At 39.7% G+C, this 26,393-nt stretch overlaps 1 protein-coding gene across 12 annotated transcripts in view; it reads right to left on the bottom strand.

The window, feature by feature from the left end:
• Positions 1–26,393, bottom strand: part of disp (RND transporter family member dispatched) — a 753,128-nt gene that overhangs the window by 93,631 nt on the left and 633,104 nt on the right. For all 12 annotated transcript variants that reach the window (XM_070096023.1, XM_070096020.1, XM_070096021.1 and 9 more), the window contains 2 exons: positions 19,889–20,174; positions 8,037–8,260 (listed from right to left, as the gene is read on the bottom strand). In XM_070096023.1, coding sequence (XP_069952124.1) covers positions 8,037–8,260; positions 19,889–20,174 — 510 coding nt within the window. The remainder of the gene's footprint in view (positions 1–8,036; positions 8,261–19,888; positions 20,175–26,393) is intronic.

Below are 26,393 nucleotides of genomic sequence, written 5' to 3'. Positions count from 1 at the left end.
TTTGTTTAATTTTGGTAATTAACTGACAAGGTCATACTTGTGTCTAATACAGTTTAATAAATACAGAATATACTCTATATTTGAGGAAAAGATGGAGATGTGTTTTGACAGCTAAATGGCTGTGCTATTTGTACAAAAATCAATTTTGTACTAAAAATATTTTTTTAAAAAGCTATTTAAAAATAAGGAATCTAAATAAACCAGTGAAAATGGAAGCTTATTTATAAAATTAATTTTCATGTGACTTAGATTTGTCCTATTCTAAATATTATAGAAACCTAGGTGATTACCTATACATTATCATGAAAATGCATTGAGTAACCAGTGTGGCTTTGCTACTGCTGCCTCATGCCCTCTTGTATAGGGAAATGAATGTTAAAGCCTTTACTCTCACTCCATATGTATTTGAAGTAGGTTCACTCACTCACTCCCAAGTAGTGCTCTGCCTTGTACTCTCATGCTTAGTCTGATCTCTGTTTTCTAGAGTTCTCTATTCATTTTATGATCCCTTGCCTGGGAATATCGATGAAACATCCTGTATGGATAATTTGAATTTAATATCTCTGTGAAGACATTGATATGAGTTGTGTTAACAATGTATCAGTTATTTCATGTCTTATATAGATTGCCTAACTCTACTAACAATAGCTATATACAGTGGACCCCCGGTTTATGATCAGCTCCCAATGCGACCAATTATGTAAGTGTATTTATGTAAGTGCGTTTGTATGTGTATGTTTGGGGGTCTGACATGGACTAATCTAATTCACAATATTCCTTATGGGAACAAATTCGGTCAGTACTGGCACCTGAACATACTTCTGGAATGAAATAATATCGTAAACCGGGGGTCCACTGTATATAATTCTACCCTTTATGTGTAAAGGGAAAAAGAAGTAATTTCATGCTCTTTATTAAGATTATGGTTCATAGAGATATGAAAATCCAATCGAAGTTTTATTATTATTAAATACAAGGATTTTACTCTTGAGTTTTGGTCATCCTAAAGAAAGCAAGAAGATTAACAAAGAAAGCCTCTTTAGTTAAGGCGGCTATATTTGCTGTACTAAACCCTTGTTGCCATTGAAGTTCTTCCCTAGATAAAAGCCAACATTCAAACTGATTCCCCAGCAAAAGGATCAGTGGCCTAATGTAAACCCCTTCATACACAACAAACTAACTAGTGGTTTCCCACTACATGAAAATTACACTTTTTGTTTCCATAAAAGCTTGAACAAATACAAGTCTTGTTTCTCACATAAGCCTTCAATGTCTACAGAAAGTCGACAATAAGACCAATGAGACCAACAGCACTACCAAAGATCTCTATGAACAGAAATTGCACATTAAACCACCGATCATTTTGCAGGGGAATCACTTTGAATGTTGGCTTTTATCTAGGGGAAAACTCCAATGGCAACAAGGGTTTAGTGCAGCAAATATAGCCTTCTTAACGAAAGAAGCTTTCTTTGGTAACCTTCTTATTTTCTTTAGGATGACCAAAACTCACGAGTAAAATCTTTGTCTTTAATAATAATAAAACTTAGATTGAATCTTCACATCTCTATGAACCATAATCTCAATAAAGAGCATGAAATTACTTCTCTTTATCTTTACACATAAATGGTAGAATTATATATAGAGTTATTGTTTGTAGACTTAGGCAATCAATATAAGACATGAAATAACAGATACACTGCTAACACAACTCATATCAATGTCTTCACAGAGATATTAAATTCAAATTATCCATACAGGATGTTTCATCGATATTCCCAAGCAAGGGATCATAAAATGAATAGAGAACTCTAGAAAACAGAGATCAGACTAAGCATGAGAGTACAAGGCAGAGCACTATACACAAATAACCCGCACATAAAAGAGAGAAGCTTATGACGACGTTTCGGTCCGACTTGGACCATTGACAAAGTCACACTAACCAGAGGTGGAGCAGGACGGATATATATAGGCAGGAAGAGGTAGAGGTAGAGGTAGAGGTAGAGGAGGAGGAGGAGGAGGAGGAGGAGGAGGAGGAGGAGGCGGTGGCGGTGGCGGCGGTGGCGGCGGTGGCGGCGGCGGCGGCGGCGGTGACGGCGGTGGCGGCGGCGGCGGCGGCGGCGGCGGCGGCGGCGGCGGCGGCGGCGGCGGCGGCGGCGGCGGCGGCGGCGGCGGCAGCGGCAGCAGCAGTAGTACAAGAATTGTATATAATACCGACAAGATGAAATTAAAACACATGCACAACACCCGGGCATCCCCATCGTAGACGTTTCGCCATCAAGCCAGCCACTGGATGGCAAAACGTCCACAACAAAGACAACCAGACGCCGCACATGTGTCTTAATTTCATCAGTAGTTGTGGTAGTAGTAGTAGAAGAAGAGGTACTACTTGGGAGCACTACTTGGGAGTGAGTGGGTGAACCTACTTCAAATACATATGGAGTGAGAGTAAAGGCTTTAACATTCATTTCCCTATACAAGAGGGCATGAGGCAGCAGTAGCAAAGCCACACTGGTTACTCAATGCATTTCCATGACAATGTATAGGTAATCACCTAGGTTTCTATAATGTTTAAAATAGGACAAATCTAGGTCACATGAAAAATTAATTTTATAAATAACCTTCCATTTTCACTGGTTAGTTTATTTAAATTGCTTGTTTTAAATAATTCTTTAAAGAAATATTTTTAGTACAAAATTTATTTTTGTACAAATAGCACAGCCATTTAGCTGTCAAAACACATCTCCATCTTTTCCTCACAAATATGGAGTGTGTTCTGCATTTATTAAACTGTATTAGACACAAGTATGACCTTGTTAATTAATTACCAAAATTAAACATAATAAAGACTCCATAAAAAATGCAGTTTAAAGCATGATATACCTTATGTGGTAAAAATTTGCATATTAAGTTGAACTAAATATTCATTTGTGCTATCTACCACAAGACTGTCATCCAGCTCAAGTATAGACATCAGAGAAATCATCAGAGAGGTTCAGTTCAGTGATGCTCACACTAAGGTGTATCACTTGCAGAATAACTCTACGGTGCTGGTCGCCATCAAGACCTTTATAACAAGAAAGATGTCTTCAACCTGGACACTAATGCTCTTCACCTTCCAGTTTACTCTTGAACATCAGCATAAATGGAACATTTCTGCTACCCTGAGCTTAATTTCAAGCTATTTTCACTATTAACCCCTAACTGTCCAAACGTTGATCTACATTGCTGCCACTAGCGCTCCAAACGTAGATAACGTTTTATTTGGCACAATTGGCCTGAGATGCTTGGTCAGCATCAGTGTTTGCAGTATTAAAAAAATCTGGAAGCACTTAGTATCTTGTGGGAGTACCAGCTTAATTGAGAACCAGCTAGAGCATATAGCACGGCAAACACCAGGAATTCACTGATATCATGTCCTATTAACACTCCCCTTTTAAGAGAAAAGTGATGTTGATCCCGAGTTTAGTGGCTATGAGGTGGATGTGGCCACAAGTGGTCAAGGAAATATCAAAAACCTCAATAATAACCCATGTGAAGCATTTGTGCAACATCCTTTCAATTATGGTACCACTGGTAGTGTCATCCTGCCAGAATGTCCTATAACCTATGCCCTAAGTAGAGCGAAACAATTCTGGAATGTGTAATATGTGTTCGGCAGGCTGGCCGGCAGCTGGGTGGCTGACTGACTTTGGCTGTTTCTATCTCTGTCTGAGTGTCTGTATCTCTGTCTCTATCTCACAGGTACACAAATACAATTATATACAGTATAGTGTAAATTACCTAGGATAACCTCAAAAATCCAGATGAAATGCTATACTGTGCTTGTAGATATAATGCATAATAAGCATGACTGGCAAGTAATATGCATTTTCACTCATTCAGAAATCAGACTTGATAACTCTTCATCGTGTGTAATACCTGTTGGTTCATGAGCCGCTCTCTCTGAGACAGAAAGAGAGACAAGCAGACAGAGACACAGAAAGAGAGACAAGCAGAGAGACAGAAAGACAAATAAGCAGAAACAGAGATAAACAGAGGGAGCTAGACAGACATATAGACAGACATGTTTATGTGTAACAGTGAAAACAAACAAAGCCAAGGCACTGCACGATCCTCAAATGTCACTCCACTGCTGCACTGTCAGCAGTGGAGTGACACTCGTCATACACCATGCTTTAAGGAGTTTCGTGTATACTCCAGCGTGTCTAAAACATTGCTGGGACCTATAAATACTTTGTATATATTTCTAGACAACAGTATGTGACAGGTGAAAATGTTCACCTGTCAGAGTGTTTGTGTCTATTTGAGTACTATTTCAGTACCTAATATTAGAGTCAGAACAAACATTGGCTATGAAATCACAAGAACTACTACAAATTGTAATTATCAGAACATAAAAATTATATAAATTAAAAAAAAAAAAAAGAGACAAAAAGGTATACTGGCAACACTTCTGCAAGCGGCAGGACTCCATGTTGCCGTCACATGAGCATCTAGCGCCAACTTTGCGGTCTTATTTGTATCTTGGTAAGTACCGACCCTAAATTTTTTTATCCTATTACATGTAGGAAAATGCATTTTTTATTTTAATTTTTTTTTTTTTTTTAAATATTTGGAGCACTGAGAGAGAGAATGTAGATCTACATTTGGACAGTTAAGGGGCTAAAACCAATCAAAATCATCTCTGTTTCTGTAATATATCTTCCATTCTCTCATATGAGACAAAGAAACTGAAAATACAACTGTAAAAGCCATATGAAAATACACCACAAAGTCACTGTTTAAATCCAAAAACATGGTCGCAGTTTTTTCCTCATTATGCACCGTGTGCTGCAAGATTTGTTTTATATGGTGCACACTTACCACACTGATGCATTCTCTCATATCTAGACCAAATTTACCACTCACAGTTTATTTGAGTGAGCCAAGCTCATGATGTTGTACTAAAGCTTGGACCCTGGCTTCAAAGCCATAGAACTATGGGACGGACCCTTATAGGGTTAAATACAGTTTCTTCATCATCACATTACCATTATGCATACATTTAACATAGCCACACCATCTTTGCATACTCCTCAATCTTGCTACAGCACAGTATTCATGTGACTAATGAACAGAGGATATGATATTTTAGTGCCAAGAATGTCTACATTGTTTATTCTGGACCCTATTTTGAAATTGGCATCTTTTTTAATTTGCGTGAAATTGGCCAAACTGCCAATTTCTGACTACTTTATTGGGTAGCTGAAATCAGTAAATGGGTGGGTTCTTGTACTCAATTGATAGAAAAAATGGAGTTCTAAAGAAATAGCTATGAGCTTCGTCAACTGGAACAATGGAATTGGCCAAAAACAGGGCTCAAAGTCAGCGAAATCGCCGATGCGTATATGTTGCCAAGACCGCAAACTTCGCGGGAGCGTAATTCCCTGAGTTTTCTATCAAATTTCGTACTTTTGTTGCCATTACCATTAGGAAAAGATTTTCTATCATTTCATAAGAAAATTTTTTTTTTTTTTTCCAAAAATTTTTTGACACAGAATGAAAGTTTCAAAAAGGGGCTTGCAACAGTCAACGGGTTAAACAATCATTTTCACATAGCTCTTTACCTGTATCTCGCCTTGCATTTTTTCTCCTGCCTTTGATGAGTTCTGAGCTTCTCTGACTTGCTCGACACTCAACTTTACTTGCATAAATTTCTCTTACGTCATTCACATACCTCAGATAACCAAACTCATCAACAGATAACCAAACTCATCAACAGATTCCAATACTTTCTCTTTTCTACTGCATAGTTTTACTTTTATTTAAATCAACCTTCAGCTCTCTTCTTGCACATGCATTAACAAAACTTTGAACCAAAGAAAATACAGTTGACCCTTAAACAACATGGGTTTGAATTACACAACTCCATTTGTATGAGGATTTTTTCAACAAATACATTGTAAATTTTTTTGGAAATAAACGAACCACATAGCCTAGAAGCATAGAAAAAATTAAGAAAAAGTTATATATATCATGAACGCATAAAAAAATATGTAGATACTAGTCTATTTTATCACATACTACTATAAAATATACACAAACCTATTATAAAAAGTTAAAATTTATCAAAACTTATGCACACAAAAACTTAGATTGTACATGGCACCATTCGTAATTGAGAGAAATGTAAACAAACGTAAAGATGCAACATCAAATCATAGCTGCATAAAATTAATTGTAGTACATACTATACTATTGTAATAATTTCACAGCCACTACCTGTTGCTACTGTGGTGAGCTTAAGTGTTGCCAGTATCTGCTTAAAATGCCATGTGACACTAATCATCTCCACATGAGCAGTTCATCTCTACAGTAAATTGCATATCGCAGTAAAAAGTGATCTTTCATGGTTCTCGCATATTTTACATGTTTAGTGCAATACTGTAAACCTTGAATAACACCATGGGACCCATAAGAAGTGCCACGTATAACATCTACAGTGTTCTGTATCACATAAGACAACATTGATATAGGTAGTAACAGACAAACTGGCTGTATCCCACCAAAGCAAGATGACCTAAAAAAGAAAAACAAAAGTTTCTCTTTTAAAATTTAGTAATTTATACAGAAGAGGTTACTAGCCCCTTGTTTCCAGCATTCTAGTCGCCTCTTCACCTGTTCTACATTCCCTTGGAGATAAGAGGAAATAAAGAACAAGGATTATTAAAAAATAGAAGAAAATTCAGAGGGGTATGTACTCACCTATTTGTGGTTGCAGGGGTCGAGTCATAGTTCCTGGCCCCACCTCTTCACTGATTACTACTAGGTCCTCTCTCTCTCTGTTCTACGAGCTTTATCAAACCTCATCTTGAAACTATGTATGGCTCCTGCCTCCACTACATCACTTTCCAGACTATTCCACTTCCTGACAGCTCTATGACTGAAGCAATACTTCCTAACATCCTTTTGACTCCAGACTATTCCACTTCCTGACAACTCTATAACTGAAGTAATACTTTCTAACATCCGTCTGACTCATCTGAGTCTTCCACTTCCAATTATGATATACCTGGTGTCCAGCATGTTGATGAGAGAGGGAAAAAAAAACAGCAATCCTACCATCATGTAAAACAATTACACGTTTCCATTTCACACTCACTTGGCAAGACGGTAGTACCTCCCTGGGTGGGTGCTGTCTACCAACCTACTACTTAGATGACGTAAACTTATGGTGTCAATAAACACAGCAACACAGCCTCGGTGGGATGCAGCTGGTTTGTTGAAAAAAGAAATACAGTACAGTACTGTAAATGTATTTTCTCTTCCTTATGATTTTCTTAATAACATTTTCTTTTCTCTAGCTTACTTTATTAAAATAATACAGTATATAATGCATATAACATACAAAATATGTGTTAATCGATTGTTTATGTTACCAGTAAGGCTTTCGGTTAACAGTGTGCTATTAGTAGTTAAGTTTATGGGGAGTCAAAAGTTATGTGGAGATTTTCGACTGCCCAGGAATTTGGTGCCCTTAACCCCCACGTTGCTCAAGGGTCAACTGTATATCTCCTTCTAATTTTCTAAATTTTGTTTTATACAATAATACAATAAGTACATAGCCTTCACATCTTTCATAACACCATTCACAACGTATAACCTAGGAAAAAAGGAAAGAGAATGAGAAGTCATCTTTTAATATGTGGAGGATAAAATAAATTAGTGACACCTAAATTGTCATATCTGCACACCTCTGCAAAGAGAGTGATTATGTGTGAATGATGGCAAAAGTGTCTCTTTCTTTTTTGGGTCACCCTGCCCTGGTGGAAAAAAAAAAAAAAAACTAGCTAAAGAAAAGAACTATTCATGAGAGAAAGACTATGAAAAGTAGGGTTTCTAAAACCAAGGATAAATAGTTTACTCACTATATACTACAATACTTAAATGATAATTTATTGATACACTTGTCAGAAAGCATACTAATCTTGTTACTTTTGTTAGCACATTCAAATATCTTTGACTGCATATAATACTGTATAAATAAATTTCCTCACCGTAATGTAGTGACAAGATGTACGATTAGAAAGAAGTGCCACATAATTTGGAAGTGACCAGGAAGGACAGCAATGTCCAGGGGACCAGGTTTCACATATAGGTCTAAATTCTGCTGGAGAACGTAATCGGTCATCAAGTTCACATATTGCTTGCAAGTGTTTTAATGTAATTAAGGTGTCTCTTGGTACTTTGCTCTTGATAATCATGCGCCCATACTCTGGAACTGTCATACCAAATAAATGCTTACAAGAGGGTCAAAGAAAACATGAATTAAAATACACACAGATAAACACAAATTAGTTCATAATTTTTGCATAACATAGTAAATTACAAATAAGAATATTCCAATTTTCACTGAAAATCCTTTTTCTGTAAAAGAGCCTACCCAATAAAAATTACAAAAAATGCTTCCATTGACACTCTTCTTAAAGATATAGTAACATAGAGAAACATGGACTGAACTCTCCTATTGATATGATTACCTACCCTTCAAAAAGAACATTTACAAAATTCTTATAAGAGCAAAAGAAAATGTCTATGGTTTCCTCACTAGGCACAAATGAGAAAAACAATGAAGACTGATAGAAAAAGTAATCACTACATACCCAGGCACACGAAAATCATGCTTTGGCATGAATCATGAAAATATGGGCCTACTGGCCCATGCAAGGCAGGTCCTACTCCAATTCAATTTTTCCCACTCATATATTTGTCCAACATATTTTTAAAGCAACCCAGGGCTTTAGGCTCAATGATCAAAGATAGGGAAGGGAAGTGCAGGGCTGGGCAGGGCAAGGCAGGGTAGGGCAGGGCAGGGCAGGGCAGGGAAAGACAGGGCAAGGCAGGGCAGGGCAGGGTAGGGCAAGGCAGGGTAGGGCAAGGCAGGGCAAGGCAGGGCAAGGCAGGGCAGGGCAGAGCAGAGCAGAGCAGAGCAGAGCAGAGCAGAGCAGAGCAGAGCAGGGCAGGGCAGGACAGGGTAGGGTAGGGTAGGGCAGGGCAGGGCAGGGCAGGGCTGGCCTGGCACTGCCCTATATATACATACTTCAGATTGAAATTATATATGCAGTGATACCATGATGTCTCTACCTAAGAAAAAAAAAGGCCAACAAGTTAGGAAAATGTTTAACAGCAAGCAACAAAACAGTTCCCAGAGCCACAAAATATGAGCTATTAAGAAAGACTAAAAGCACTGGATGTGCTATCTATAGATAATAGGAGGAAACAAGCAGACATTATAATCACATTTAAGATTATATGGCCAAGAGGCCATAACTATAAACTAAGAGAAGCTACCAGTGGTAAACTAATAAATCAATGGAATGGTTTACAAGAAGCAGTAGCAAGTGTTAAAACAACTGAAAGGTGGGAACAACAACCTGGAGGTGGGAAGCCCTGTACAGTGCCTTCACTCTGAAGGAGTAGGGATATTGTACTTTGGAGGAGTATATGAGCAGTAATGCCAGTATGCCTCTGACAAGACAGTGATAGAGTGAACAATGATGAAAGTGCTTAGAGGTGGCAATCTAGTTGAAAGAAGGGGACACATGATTTGTTGAAGCAGCAGCAACTTTTTTTTTTTTTTAACACATCAGCAATTTCCCACCAAGGTAGAGTGGCCCAATAAAAGAAAAACTTTCATCATTCACTCCATCACTGTCTTGCCAGAGGCATACTTACACTACAGTTATAAAACTGCAACATTAACACCCCTCCTTCAGAGTGCAGGCACTGTACTTCCCATCTCCAGGACTCAAGTATGGCCTGCTGGTTTCCCTGAATCCCTTCATAAATGTTACCTTGCTCACACTCCAACAGCACATCAAGTCCTAAAAACCATTTGTCTCCATTCACTCCTATCTAACATGAACACATGCTTGCTGGAAGTCCAAGCCCCTCACACGCAAAACCTCTTTTACCCCTCCCTACAACCCTTCCTATGCTGACCCCTACCCCGCCTTCCCTCCACTACAGATTTATACTCTCTCATTCTATTTTGTTCCATCCTCCCTACACGTCAGAACCACCTCAACGACCCCTACTCAGTCCTCTGGATAATAATTTTGGTAAACCTGTATCTCTTCCTAATTTCCAAAATATGAATTCTTTGCCTTATATTCACACTGCACACTGCCCTCAGACATGACATCTCCACTGCCTCCAGCCTTCTCCCTGTTAAAACATTCACCACCCATGCTTCACACCCATATAAGAGTGCTGGTATAACTATGCTCTCATACATTCCCCTCTTTGCATCCTTTTTCCCCTCGTCAATTCTATGATTCACCTCATCTTTCATAGACCCATTTGCTGACACACCCACTCCTAAACATCTGAATACATTCACCTCCTCCATACTCTCTCCCCCCAATCTCATATCCAATCTTTCGTTACCTAATTTTTTTGTTATCCTCATCACCTTATTCTTTCCTATATTCACTTTTAAGTTTCTTCTTTTACATACCCTAACAAACTCATCCACCAACCTCTGCAAGTTCTCTTCAGAATCTCCCAAAAGCACAGTGTCATCAGCAAAGAACAACTGTGACAACTCCCACTTTGTGTTAGATTCTTTATCTTTTAACTCCACACCTCTTGCCAACACCCAAGCATTCACTTCTCTTACAACCACATCTATAAATATATTGAACAACAATGGTGACATCACACATCCCTGTCTAAGGCCTACTTTTACTGGGAAATAATCTCCCTCTCTCCTACATACTCTAACCTGAGCCTCACTATCCTCATATAAACTCTTCACTGCTTTCAATGACTTACCTCCCATTCCAAACATTTGTAACACCTGCTATAGTGCCCCCCTATCCACCCTGTAATATGCCTTTTCCAAATCCATAAATGCCACAAAAACCTCTTTACTCTAATCAAAATACTGTTCACCTATATTTTTCACTATAAACACTTGGTTTACACACCCCCTACCTTTCCTAAAGCCTCCCTGTTCATCTGCTATCCTACTCTCCATCTTACTCTTAATTCTTTCAATAATAACTCTACCATACACTTTAACAGGTATACTCAACAGACTCATTCCCCTACAATTTTTGCACTCTCTTTTGCCCCCTTTGCCTTTATACAAAAGAACTATGCATGCTCTCTGCCAGTCCCTAGGTACCTTACCCTCTTCCATATATTTATTAAATAAAAGCACCAACCACTCAAAAACTATATCCCCACCTGCTTTTAGCATTTCTATCTTTATCCCATCAATCCCAGCTGCCTTTTCCCCTTTCATTCTGCCCACTTCCTCACAAACTTCCCCAACACTCACAACTGGCTCCTCCTCACTCCTACAAGATGTTATTCCTCCATTCCCTATACACAAAATCACAGCTTCCTTATCTCCATCAACATTTAACAATTCCTCAAAATATTCCCTCCATTTTCCCGATACCTCTAACTCTCCATTTAATAACTCTCCTCTCCTATTTTTAACTATCAAATCCATTCATTCCCAAGGCTTCCTCAACTTACTAGTCTCACTCCAAAAACTTTTTCACATTTTCATGAAAATTTGTTGATAACATCTCACCCACTCTCTCATTTTCTCTCTTTTTACATTGCTTCACCACTCTCTTAACTCATCTTTTTCTCTCCATATACTCCTTCCTCCTATCACTTCTACTTTGCAAAAACCTCTCATATGCTAACATTTTCTCTCTTACTACTCTCTTTACATTGTCTTTCCACCAATTGCTCTTCTTCCCTCTTGCACCCACTTTCCTGTAACCACAAACTTCTGCTGAACACTCTAACACAACATTCTTAACCCTTAAACTGTCCAAACGTACATCTACATTTGTACCGCTAGTGCTCCAAACGTAGATCTATGTTTTATTTTTCATGCCTCCAAATTTGGCATGACTGACCTGAGATGCCTGGTCAGAACAGTATGGATCTTCACATTCAGTGTGTGCAGTATTAAAAAAATCTGGGACCCTTTAGAACCTTGTTGGAGCACCAGTTCAATTGAGTGTCAGCTAGAGCAAATAGCGTGGCAAACACCAGGGATTCGTTAATGTCATGTCATATTAACACACAACCCCGTTTAAGAGGAAAGTGATGTTGATCCAGAGTTTGGTGGCTTTGAGATGGATGTGGCCACAAGTGGTCGAGGAAATATCAAAAACCTTGATAATAACACTACCACTGGTAGTGTCATCCTGCCAGAATGTCCTATAACCTATGCCCTAAATAAAAAGAAACGATTCTGGAACATGTGTAATATGTATTTGGCAGGCTGGCCGGCTGGCAGGGTGGCAGCGAGCCGGCTGGCTAGCTGGCTGACTGACTTTGGCTGTCTGTATCTGTTTCTGTCAACATATCTGTCCGTCTATATGTCTGTCTCTGTCTTTCACAGGTATACATAAGTACAGTTATTACACATAGTGTAAATTACCTAGGATAACCCAAAAATTCCAGGCAAAGTGCTATACAGTGCTTGTAGATACAGTGGACTCCCGACATTCGATATTAATCCGTTCCTGAGAGCCATCAAATGTTGATAATATCGAAAGTCGAATTAATTTTCCCCATAAGAAATAATGGAAATCAAATTAATCCGTGCAAGACACCCAAAAGTATGAAAAAAAAAATTTACTACATGAAATATCAAGTTTAATGCAATAGAACAATTACAATAACAACAATAACAATAGATTAATAACAATATAATAATTGACACTTACCTTTAATGAAGATCTGGTGATGATTGATGGGATGGGAGGAGGGGAGAGTGTGGATGGTGTTAGTGTTTAGAAGGGGAATCCCCTTCCATTAGGACTTGAACTGGCAGCCTCACCATGCCTTACCATACTGTGTATGCCACTATGATTCTTAAATCTTTCAAACCAACCTTTGCTGGCCTTAAATTCACTCATCACCACTAGTTGCAGGCAATTTCTTTACCAAATCATCATGCACTCCGACACACGCACTTCACTTTCATACTTTGCAATTATTTCTTTCTTCATTTCAATAGTCATTAGCACCTTTTTTCTCAAAGGGTTGGCACTAGAAGCTTTCTCGGGGCCCATGGTTACTTATTTTGCAGAAACAAGCACCAAAAACAGTGATAATATGGATAATATGGAATGTACTGAATGTATCCTTAGATGCGCGCACACTGGCTGGCTTGTAAACACTGGCATACACGGGGCAGTTCAGGCCACACGTGGACACGTCTCGTATGAATCGTATCGAATGTCGGGTTTTCCATCGAATGTCGAGGCAAAACTTTTGCGTTAAAATGCATCGAATGTCGGATTTATCGAATGTCGATGCCATCGAATGTCAGGGGTCCACTGTATAAGGCATAATAAGCACAATTCCTGAGCATGACTTGCTCAGGAATCAGACGTGACAACTGCATCATGTGTAATACCCGTTGGTTTACGAGCCACTCCCTGAGACAGAGACAAGCAGATGGAAAGACACACACACACAAGCAGACAGAAAGACAGATAAGCAGAGCTAGACAGACAGATAACCAGAGTTAGACAGACTGATAAGCATACCTAGAAAGACAGACAGACAGATAAACAGACAGACAGAGACAGACAGACATGTTTGTGTGTAACAGTGAAAACAAATAAAGCCAGGGTTCCATGCAGCAGTGCAAGTTCATCAAGTGTCACTCCACTGATGCACTGTCAGCAGTTTAGTGACACTCATCTTAACACCATGCTTCAAGGAGTTTCATATATACTCCAGCATGTCTAAAACATTGCCGAGACTTATAAATACTTTCTATATACAGTGGACCCTCGACCAACGATGGCATCGTATAACATTAAATCCGACTAGCGATACATTTTAATGCAAAAATTCTGCCTCGACTAGTGCTAAAAAACTCGACCAACGCTATTCGTTCCATTCGAGACGCATCCACGTGTGGCCTGCGCAGTGTTTACAAGCCAGCCACCGCGGTCGCATCCAAACATACAATCAGAACATTTCATATTATCACAGCATTTTTAGTGATTGCACCTGCAAAATAAGTCACCATGGGCCCCAAGAAAGCTTCTAGTGCCAACCCTGTGATAAAAAGGGTGAGAATTAGTATGGAAATTAAGAAAGATTTTGAAGGGTTTGGGGGCTAACCCTGAGATGCCTATGCCAGTTGTGGAATCCATTGCGCTTACTTCAAAGATTAAGGAAATGTATGCAAAGTGGGTTGAACTGCAAACCTTTATGGATGAAAATCACCCTAACACAGATATTGCAAGCCGTGCAGATGACTATTACAATGACAATGTTGTGGCCCATTTTAGACAAATCGTAAAGGAACAGGAGGTACAGAGCTCTATGGACAGATATGTTGTGCGACAGAGGTCCAGTGACTCTCAAGCTGGTCCTAGTGGCATTAAAAGAAGAAGGGAAGTAACCCCGGAAAAGGACTTGACACCTCAAGTCCTAATGGAAGGGGATTCCCCTTCTAAACACTAACACCATCCACACTCTCCCCTCCTCCCATCCCATCAATCATCACCAGATCTTCAATAAAGGTAAGTGCCATGTAATTGTACATGTTTTCTTCAGTTTGTGTGTATTAAAATTAATATTTCATGAGGTAAAATTTTTTTTTCAATACTTTGGGGTGTCAGGAACGGATTAATTTGATTTCCATTATTTCTTATGGGGAAAATTAACTCGACTAACGATAATTTTGACTAACGATGAGCTCTCAGGAATGGATTAATATCGTTGGTCGCGGGTCCACTGTATTTCTAGATAATAGTAAATGATCAATGTTCACTTGTCAGTGTGTTTGTGACTATTTGAGTACTATTTCAGTACCTAATATTAGTGTCAAAACAAAGATTGGCTATGAAATCACAAGAACTATTATAAACTGTAATTATCAGAACATGATTTTTTTTTTCAACAAATCTGCCATCTCCCACCGAGGCAGGGTGACCCAAAAAGAAAGAAAATACCCAAAAAGAAAATACTTTCATCATCATTCAACACTCTCACCTCACTCACACATTATCACTGTCTTTGCAGAGGTGCCCAGATACAACAGTTTAGAAGCATACATAACATACCCCTTCAAACTGCCAATATCCCAAACCCCTCCTTTAAAGTGCGGGCATTGCACTTCCCATTTCCAGTACTACTCAAGTTTGGCTATATTAAAATAACCGGTTTCCTTGAATCCTTTCACTAAACATTACCCTGCTCACACTCCAACAGCTCATCAGATCCCAAAAACCATTCATCTGCATCCACTCCTATCTAACATGCTCACACATGCTTCCTGGAAGTCCAAGCCCCTCGTCCACAAAACCTCCCTTACCCCCTCCCTCCAACCTTTTCGAGAACGACCCCTACCCTGCCTTCCTTCCCCTACAGATGTATATGCTCTCCATGTCATTCTACTTTGATCCATTCTCTCTAAATGACCAAACCACCTCAACAACCCCTCTTCAACCCTCTGACTAATACTTTTAATAACTCCACACCTTCTCCTAATTTCCACACTCCGAATTTTCTGCAAAATATTTGCACCACACATTGCCCTTAGACAAGACATCTCCACTGCCTCTAGCCGCCTCCTCGCTGGAACATTTGCAACCCAAGCTTCACACCCATATAAGAGTGTTGGTACCACTATACTTTTGTAAATTCCCTTTCTTGCCTCTATGGATAACGTTTTTTGTCTCCACAGATACCTCAACGCACCACTCACCTTTTTTCCTTCATCAATTCTATGGTTAACCTCATCCTTCATAAACCCATCCACTGATAAGTCAACTCCTAAATATCTGAAAACATTCACTTCTTATATACTCCTTCTCTCTAATGTGATATCCAATTTTTCTTTATCTAAATAATTTGATACCCTCATCACCTTACTCTTATCTATGTTCACTTTTCAACTTTCTACCTTTACACACCCTCTCAAACTCGTCCACTAACCTTTGCAACTTCTCTTTAAAATCTCCTATAAGCACAGTATCATCAGCAAAAAATAACTGTGTCAACTCCCATTTTGTATTTCATTCCCCATAATTTAATCCTACTCCTCTCCTCAACACCCTAGCATTTACTTCTTTTACAACCCCATTTATAAATATATTAAACAACCATAGTGACATTACACATCCCAGTCTAAGACATACTTTTACCAGGAAGTAATTTCCCTCTCTCCTGCACACCCTAACCTGAGCCTCACTATTCACATAAAATCTCTTTACAGCATTTAGTAACTTACTACCTATTCCATATACTTGCAACATCTGCCACATTGCTCCCCTATCCACTCTACCTTTTCTAAATCCATAAATGCAATGAAAACTTCCCTACCTTTATCTAAATACTGTTCACATACATGCTTCCCCTACCCATTCTAAAGCCTCCTTGCTCACCTGCAATCCTACTCTCTGTCTTACCTCTAATTCTCTCAATAATAACCCTACCATACACTTTTCCTGGTATACTTGGTAAACTTAACCCCTTATAATTTTTACAATCTCTTTTGTCCCCCTTCCCTTTATATAAAGGAACTATACATGCTATCTGCCAATCAACAGGTACCTTCCCCTCTTTCATATATTTATTAAACAAAAATACCAACCACTCCAACACAATATCCCCCCTGCTTTTAACATTTCTGTCAAGATCCCATCAGTTCCAGCTGCTTTACCCCCTATTCTATGTAATGCCTCATGCACCTCCTCCACACTCACATCCTGCTCTTCTTCACTCCTAATAGATGTTATACCTCCCTGGCCAGTGCATGAAATTTCCGCCTACCGGTACATTCCATATGGAATGTACTGAATGTATCCTTAGATGCGCGCACACTGGCTGGCTTGTAAACACTGGCACACACGGGGCAGTTCAGGCCACACATGGCCACACATGGTCTCGTACGAATCGTATCGAATGCCGGGTTTTCCATCGAATGTCGAGGCAAAATTTTTGCGTTAAAATGCATCGAATGTCAGATTTATCAAATATCGATGCCATCGAATGTCGGGGGTCCACTGTATATTTATTTGGGGGACTTAGGGAAGCTGATGAGGCTGATGGAATTTTGAGGGGAACTTCAGATTCCATTTGCCACCCCTAGCAGTCATATGCTATGTTCCTGACAGACTGCTAATCAGATAAAACAACAGTAAAGACAATACTTTACTTGTTTGATGATAGCAAGCATATGAGAGGTTTTTACAAAATAGAAGTGATGCAAGAGGGAAGAGTATATGGAGAGAAAAAGAGAGGTTAAATGAGTGGTGAAGCAATGTAAAAAGAGAGCAAATGAGAGAGTGGGTGAGATGTTATCAACAAATTTTTCTGAAAATAAGAAAAAGTTTAGGAGTGAGATTAACAAGTTGAGGAAGCCTAGGGAACAAATGGATGTGTCAGTTAAAAATAGGAGAGGAGAGTTATTAAATGGAGAGTTAGAGGTATCGGGAAGATGGAAGGAATATTTTGAGGAATTGTTAAATGTTGATGAAGATAGGGAAGCTGTGATTTCGTGTATAGGGCAAGGAGGAATAACATCTTGTAGGAGTGAGGAAGAGCCAGTTGTGAGTGTGGGGAAAGTTCGTGAGGCAGTGGGTAGAATGAAAGGGGGTAAGGCAGCTGGGATTGATGGAATAAAGATAGAATTGTTAAAAGCAGGTGAGGATATAGTTTTGGTGTGGTTGGTGCTATTATTTAATAAATGTATGGAAGAAGGTAAGGTACCTAGGGATTGGCAGAGAACGTGCATAGTTCCTCTGTATAAAGGCAAAGGGGACAAAAGAGAGTGCAAAAATTATAGTGGAATAAGTCTGTTGAGTATACCTGGTAAAGTGTATTGTAGAGTTGTTGAAAGAATTAAGAGTAAGATGGAGAGTAGGATAACAGATGAACAAATAGGCTTTAGGAAAGGTAGAGGGTGTGTAGACCAAGTGTTTACAGTGAAACATAGGTGAACAGTATTTAGATAAGGCTAAAGATGTTTTTGTGGCATTTATGGATTTGGAAAAGGTGTATGACAGGGTGGATAGGGAAGCAATGTGGCAGATGATGCAGGTGTATGGTAAAGGAGGTAGGTTACAGAAAACAGTGAAGAGTTTTTACAAGGATAGTGAGGCTCAGGTTAGAGTATGTAGGAAAGAGTGAGATTATTTCCCAGTAAAAGTAGGCCTTAGACAAGGATGTGTGATGTCACCATGGTAGTTCAATATATTTATAGATGTGGTTGTAAGAGAAGTGAATGCGGGGGTCTTGGCAAGAGGTGTAGAGTTAAAAGATAAAGAATCAAACACAAAGTGGGAGTTGTCACAGTTGCTTTTTGCTGATGACACTGTGCTTTTGGGAGATTCTGAAGAAAAGTTGCAGAGGTTGGTGGATGAATTTGGTAGGGCATGTAAAAGAAGAAAATTAAAAGTGAATAAAGTAAGAGTAAGGTTATGAGGATAACAAAAAGATTAGGTGACGATAGATTGGATATCAGATTGGAGGGAGAGAGTATGGAGGAGGTGAATGTATTCAGATATTTGGGAGTGGACATGTCAGCAGATGGGTCTATGAAAGATGAGGTGAATCATAGAATTGATGAGGGAAAAAGGGTGAGTGGTGCACTTAGTAGTCTGTGGAGACAAAGAACTTTGTCCTTGGAAGAAAAGAGGAGAATGTATGAGAGTATAATTTTACCAACGCTCTTATATGGGTGTGAAGCATGGGTGATGAATGTTGCAGCGAGGAGAAGGCTGGAGGCAGTGGAGATGTCATGTCTGAGGGCAATGTGTGGTGTGAACATAATGCAGAGAATTTATAGTTTGGAAGTTAGGAGGAGGTAGGGGATTGCCAAAACTGTTGTCCAGAGGACTGAGGAAGGGTTGGTGATATAGTTCAAACATGTAGAGAGAATGAAACGAAACAGAATGACTTCCAGAGTGTATAAATCTGTAGTGGGGGAAAGGCAGGGTAGGGGTCAGCCTAGGAAAGGTTGGAGGGAGGGGATAAAGGAGGTTTTGTTTGCGAGGGGCTTGGACTTCCAGCAAGCATGCATGAGCATATTTGATAGGAGTGAATGGAGACAAATGGTTTTTAATATTTGATGTGCTGTTGGAGCGTGAGCAAAGCAACATTTATAAAGGGATTCAGGGAAACCGGCAGGTCGGACTTGAGTCCTGGAGATGGGAAGTACAATGTCTGCACTCCGAAGGAGGGAGTGTTAATGTTGCAATTTTATAAACTGTAGTGTAAAGCACCCCTCTGGCAAGACAGTGATGGAGTGAATGATGAAAGTTTTTCTTTTTCGGGCCACCCTGCCTTGGTGGGAATCAGCTGATTTTTTTTTTTTTTTTTCAACAAGTCGGCCGTCTCCCACCGAGGCAGGGTGACCCAAAAAAGAAAGAAAATCCCCAAAAAGAAAATACTTTCATCATCATTCAACACTTTCACCACACTCACACATTATCACTGCTTTTGCAGAGGTGCTCAGAATACAACAGTTCAGAAGCATATACGTATAAAGATACACAACATATCCCTCCAAACTGCCAATATCCCAAACCCCTCCTTTAAAGTGCAGGCATTGTACTTCCCATTTCCAGGACTCAAGTCCGACTATATGAAAATAACTGGTTTCCCTGAATCCCTTCACTAAATATTACCCTGCTCACACTCCAACAGATCGTCAGGTCCCAAGTATCATTCGCCTCCATTCACTCCTATCTAATACGCTCATGCACGCTTGCTGGAAGTCCAAGGCTGATGTGTTAATAAAAATAAAAATAAAAAAAGTACACAAGCTTAACAAATAAAAATAAAGTTGCTTAAAGAACAGAGAAAATATTTTTAATAAATAGTGAAGTTCTAAATCACATACCAACAGGATTACAAAAGAAACCATCTTCTCCCAAATGATTATGGTGATGAACCTCATTCTCATTTTCATGGTAAGAGGTCTTGTGAACATGGCCCCACTCATTTTCAGTGTTGTACTCTGAAGGGCTTTCTCTTTCTTCATTCTTTTGAGGCAGGTTTACGAGGTCTCTCAAATCAAATATTGGTGTGTCTTCTACCTTTTCTCGAACCTCACTGGAATTTCGATCTAAGATGCTGCTACAGTTAAACACCTCAACAGTGCCATTAGGTGTCATCTCAATACACACCTGTAATAATGTTAGTATGATTATCAATGTAAAATTAATACTATACAATATAATATGTGTATAAACACGAAAACTACTTAAAAGCTAAAAGAAATGCAGTAGGAATTATAATCTGTTGGCACAACCTCTACAACACTAGTGATGCTGTTATTTACTCAATATGTGAACTACTAATACTCTCTTGCACACTTGCACTTCCCTTCTTGACTCATGGCACAGGCATCCAGCAAGGAACACCTGACAAGGGGATGTGGCAAACACAGAGGTTCATGAAACCCTCCACAGAGAGTAGTTTTTCATAATTCAGAACTTTAATTTCTGTGCTCAGATTCCATGAAAAATAATAGGAATCTTCCCACTTGTTCAATAAATCATGGCAAAAACAACTGAAACCATAAGGAAGATACAGCAGAGAGCACCAAGAGAGGAATTCTGAACCACCACCAGCATGGGTAATTCAAAAGCCTAAATACCTAGATAAACATTGGTTAGGATGAGAGCAGACAGCACATACAGGCCCATCTGTGAGAGCTACCTGGCTTGCTAAATGGTTCTCTAAGTATACCATTCCTAACATTTATGCTAGGAGCCATAGGTCTATGATTAAGATACTAAGTCAGGATGGTTATCATGTTTGATCTTCAGTTTACAGTTAATGTCTGGCTATCAGACACCTGGATCATCAGTGTGATCCACACTAGTGTCATTCTCTGTAAGCCCCAGCCTGTACTGCCTGCAATGACTGCTGCAGTCTGCCTGTCTTTAATGGAGTGATAGTGGAGGGTGTATTGGAGGTAAGTGGGAGGAAGGGAGGGGAGTTGTGTAGTAGCATGGAAGGGTGGAAAGGAGGAAGAGGCAGAAAAGAGACTGGTAAAGTACTTGTGCTAGATGCATACATGTGAGCTGTGGGAGTCCGTGACAAGAGTGAAAAAAAATAAAGGCAACATTCTTTACCAATTTTTCCTGTCAGCCTTCTGCCTGCTAAACCCTGTTCTGCCTACCTACCTGTTCTGGCCAGTCCTGCCCTGTCTGATGTGGCTTGTCCTGCCCTGTCTGATGTGGCTTGTCCTGCTCTGTCTCATGTGGTGTGTCCTGCTCTGTCTCATGTGGCCAGCCCTGCCCTGTCTCATGTGGCCTGTCCTGCCCTGTCTCATGTGGCCTGTCCTGCCCTGTCTGATGTGGCTTGTCCTGCCCTGTCTGATGTGGCCTGTCCTGCCCTGCCTGCTTTGGCCTGTCCTGCCCTGCCTGCTGTTCCCTGCCTGCTCTGGCCTGTTCTGCCCTGTCTGCTCTGGTCTTCCCTGCCCTGTCTGCTCTGCCAATGCCCCTGGAGATTCAAGCTAAAGCCTGTGTTTGTTTACTACTCAGAAAACCCCAGAGAGTTTAAACAACAAAAAGTATCTAAGGGCAGGCTGGGTGTGTTCTGGAGTCTTGAAACATTACAATAAAGCCATGTATTTTAGGGTTTGAATTACAATAGCTTTGACATATGATAAGTCTTTTGGAACAGATTATTATCATAACTTGAGGGACCACTGTACTGTATGAATTTTTTTCATCTACTGGATGTTGCAGTACTAAATGCATATACAGGAGGGCCCTGCTTTACAGTACTTCATTTTAATGTGTTTTGCAAATACAGTGGTTTTTCAATTATACCATTCTTCATTTATTCAGGCTTCCCACAATAAATATATTCACGACTCACTATAAGCTAGGGACAAAAATATTTTTAAGTAAGTAATGTGTGTACTGTACATGCAGTTTTTAGGCCTAGCTCTATTGCTCACTTAATATATGATAGTGTAAACATGTTATCTGGCTTTTTCATACATTTGAAATTGAAAAAAGGCTATGTATCACTTTACAGCAATTTTTGCTTTACAGCAGTAGCCCAGAACTTAACCTGCTGTATAAGCAGGGCTTCCTGTAACATATTTTATGTTAAAACAGGACACAAAAACAAACTGGATGATTTCCATCTAAGACAGAAAATAGAAAAATACCAGGTAACAGCTCAGCCTACATGTCACCGCTGTGGCAGTGTAAGTGATCCATTTTGGCTGAAATCAAGTGCATATTTCTCTGATACTATTCTTACTACAGAGAGGAAAAAGGCATAGAAACGATGTTAAGTACTAGAAAACCCAGAAAGTGAAGATACACAATACATCTGTAAGCTGTGTGGTATTCCAGTGTGCCTCAAGCAATGTTTTGAGGAATATCACATCTTGATACAGTTGTAATATGGAAATAAAGATATGCATACAGTGTGATATGACAGAAACAATCATTAGATTTAAGATAAACCATAATTCTGTGCAGATATATAATGAATGTTGATATTATTCTTATGGTGCAGTGTTCTTTCCAAGATATGATCAGTATAATTTTTTATCTTTGCTTGAAATCAGGATATTTTCATTGAAAAATGTGTTACTTAGTGTTAACCTGTGCATAAAAAACAATCACACTTTATTTAGCTTAGAAAAACTGGAAAATGAAAAACTAATTGGCAATTCAGAGCTGATGTTACCAACAGCACATCAATTTCAGCCAACTTTAACACTCCATCAAACAGTAAGTTTTTATCACATTCCATTCATTTTAGTCTCATTAGATTCAGAAAAATGTATTCTTGAAAACTGTAAGCTTTTTTTTTCTTTTTTCAAAATTTTCCCACATACACAAGACTTAATTTCTGGGTATGCCACACTTAAGGGGCTACAATTTATTGTACAAAAATAAATGTGAAAGAAATGATGAAATAATGCATGTCCATAGATACAATTAAATCTAAGGATAAAATTTAGCAATGGTGTAATTTATAACTTCGATATAAAATTATAATGGCAGTTTAACCCTTTCAGGGTTGGTGCCGTACTAGTACAGCTTGCATGCCAGGGTTGGTGCCGTACTAGTAAGCATAAATTCTAGTGGCTTCAAATTAAGCAGGAAACAGCTGATAGGCCTAGATGTGAGAGAATGGATGTGCGTGGTCGGTGTGTGCGGTAGAAAAAAAAATCTGAGACCCAGTGGCGCATTGTGGGAACGCCATTTTAGTACACCTTGTTCACCATGCCTCGCGGCAAGAAGCTCCTCACTCCTCGGTGAATTGGGACACTTTTGTTCCCCAGTGACAGTTCTAATACAGATGAAAGTGCCAGTGAAGATGAGTTTCAAGGTTTTGATGAGGTTGTGACCGAAACTAATGACCATAATACCAGTAATAGTGAGGAAAACCCAGACGACCCTCAGCCTTCCACCTCTGGTGCTGGGCCATCTTGTTCAAGTTCAGTTGTACCAGAATCAAAGAGGAAACTCCTATTTTCCTAAATCCCAGACTCAGATGTGAGCATTGGTGATGATAGTGATAGTGAATATGAACTACAAGCTCTTGAAAACAGATCCAGTAGTGATAGAAAAGTGGAATATTCTCCAGTGAAGTGTCAGTATATACGACAATATATGTGCTCAGGTAGTGTGCCATATGCTATTCCAAGGGGAAGGAGTACATCTCAGAGTACATCCCGTGGCTGTACAACAGGAACAGACAGTGAAAATGAAGATGATAGTGTTGCAATTAGGATGGAAAATGTGCATGGTGGTGATAGTGGTGGTGCCGGCTGTGAGGCACCAGCAGTGGGCCATGCTGCCACCCACGCTGCCAGCCACGCTGCCACCCACGCTACTGCCTCAGCTGATCTACAACAAAGGCCACCATCCCCCACCCACCCTCCACACCGGCCTCCACAACCACATCCTCCACAACCACAACCACCTGTCAATATCCAGTACCCACCAGCAGACCGTACCTGGGATCGGCAGGAAGCTGCCAATTTCGTTCCCAATCCCCATCATTTTGATGAAAGTCAAAGTGGAATACGGCCATCTTGTACACTTGGGAACAATGCCTGTGAACTGGAATGTTTCGAGTTATTCTTTGACGAACCCCTGATGGAAATTATTGTCAGGGAACGCAACAGATACTACGAGTACACCATGGCAAACACAATACTTTCACCAAAATCACGTCTACACCAGTGGAAGGAGACAACTGTGGCTGATATGTATCTTTTCTTTGCCACAATAATGCTTATGCCACATGTGTATAAGCACAGTGTCAAATCATACTGGTCAAAAGACCGCCTGATTGCAACCCCAGGTTTCAGTGATATAATAGCAGTGAATTGATTTGTGCTACTATTACGTATGCTTCACTTTTCAGACAAAACCAGGCCTGACAGAAACGACAGGTTATATAAGATTAGGAATGTGTTTGTCTATCTGAAACAGAAATTCAGCATGTATTTTTATCTCTTCAGGAAGCTTGTTATTGATGAGTCTTTGATTCTGTTCAAAGGAAGACTCTCATTCAAGCAATACATACCAAGCAAGAGGAAATGCTTTGGTATAAAGTTGTTTGTGCTTTGTGAATGTTACAGTGGTCTTGAATTAGATATAATTGTGTACACTGGAAGTAATACATTGCGAGATACCAGGAAGTTACTGGGTATCTCCGGTGATGTGGTTAGAATAATGATAGAACCATACCTTGGTAAGGGACATACATACTGATAACTGGTACACAAGCCCCTTACTCAGTGATTTCTTGTGAGTGAACATGACAGATGTGTGTGGCACAGTGCGTGCAAATCATAAACATATGCCCAGGTTTGACGCTGGCACTCGTAGAGGTGAGGTGCAGGCGTTTGCTGCCAATGACATCATGGCATTTCGGTGGCATGACAAACGAGATGTCACACTGTTGTCATTAGTTCACCCTAATGAAATGGCAGACACTGGCAGGCAGTATAGAGAAAGCAATGAACCCATTCCAAAACCTGCAGCTGTGATTGATTACACCCTCAATATGCATTCAGTGGACATGCGCTCAGTGGACAAATGTGACATGCAGATTGGGTTTGTTGATTGTGTTCACAAGAGTTATAAGTGGTACATAAAACTTTTTTTTCCATATTCTGGACATTTCCATGCTCAATGCTTATAATATATATAAGATGAGGACCAGAATGATGATGTAAAGAGAGTAGTAAGGGAGAAAAAGTTAGCATATGAGAAGTTTTTACAAAGTAGAAGTGATGCACCATATGGGTGAATTTTTTGTTGAAAATAAGTCTGTCATCAGAAAAATAGGAGAAGAGAGTTATTAAATGGAGAGTTAGAGGTATTGGGAAGATGGAGGGAATATTTTGAGGAATTGTTAAATGTTGATGAAGATAGGGAAGCAATAGGGCAAGGAGGAATAACATAATCAGTTGTGAGTACGTGAGGCAAGGTAAAATGAAAGGGGGTAAGGCAGTATATGCAATAGAAATTATTTAATAAATGTATGGAAGAGGGTAAGGTACTGCAGAGAGCATCACATAATTGCATCAACAAAAGTGTATGGTAGAGTTATAATTGAAAGAATTAAGAGTAAGACTACCTTTAGGAAAGGTAGGGGGTGTGTGGACCAGGTCGTGAAACTATAAGTGAAGTATGGTGATCACTTCAGGGTGGATAGGGGGGCTAACAAAGCTGCAGTGAAGAGTTTTTACGAGGATGCTACTGTAGGCTTAGACAAGGATCAAGAAAAGAAGTAAATGCGAGGGTCTTGGCAAGAGGCGTGGAGTTAAAAGATAAAGAATCACACACAGGGTGGGAGTTGTCACAGCTGCTCTTTGCTGATGACACTGTGCTCTTGGGAGATTCTGAAGAGAAGCTGCAGAGATTGGTGGATGAATTTGGTAGGGTGTGCAAAAGAAGAAAATTAAAGGTGAATACAGGAAAGAGTAAGGTTATGAGGATAACAAAAAGATTAGGTGATGAAAGATTGAATATCAGATTGGAGGGAGAGAGTATGGAGGAGGTGAACGTATTCAGATATTTGGGAGTGGACGTGTCAGCGGATGGGTCTATGAAAGATGAGGTGAATCATAGAATTGATGAGGGAAAAAGAGTGAGTGGTGCACTTAGGAGTCTGTGGAGACAGAGAACTTTGTCCTTGGAGGCAAAGAGGGGAATGTATGAGAGTATAGTTTTACCAACGCTCTTATATGGGTGTGAAGCATGGGTGATGAATGTTGCAGCGAGGAGAAGGCTGGAGGCAGTGGAGATGTCATGTCTGAGGGCAATGTGTGGTGTGAATATAATGCAGAGAATTCGTAGTTTGGAAGTTAGGAGGAGGTGCGGGATTACCAAAACTGTTGTCCAGAGGGC

The sequence above is a fragment of the Cherax quadricarinatus genome, chromosome 52, assembly GCF_038502225.1.
Source record: "Cherax quadricarinatus isolate ZL_2023a chromosome 52, ASM3850222v1, whole genome shotgun sequence".
NCBI classification, from domain to species: domain Eukaryota; kingdom Metazoa; phylum Arthropoda; class Malacostraca; order Decapoda; family Parastacidae; genus Cherax; species Cherax quadricarinatus.
Note: the sequence above shows the minus strand (reverse complement) of the source record. Positions and strands in the feature narration are given on the sequence as shown.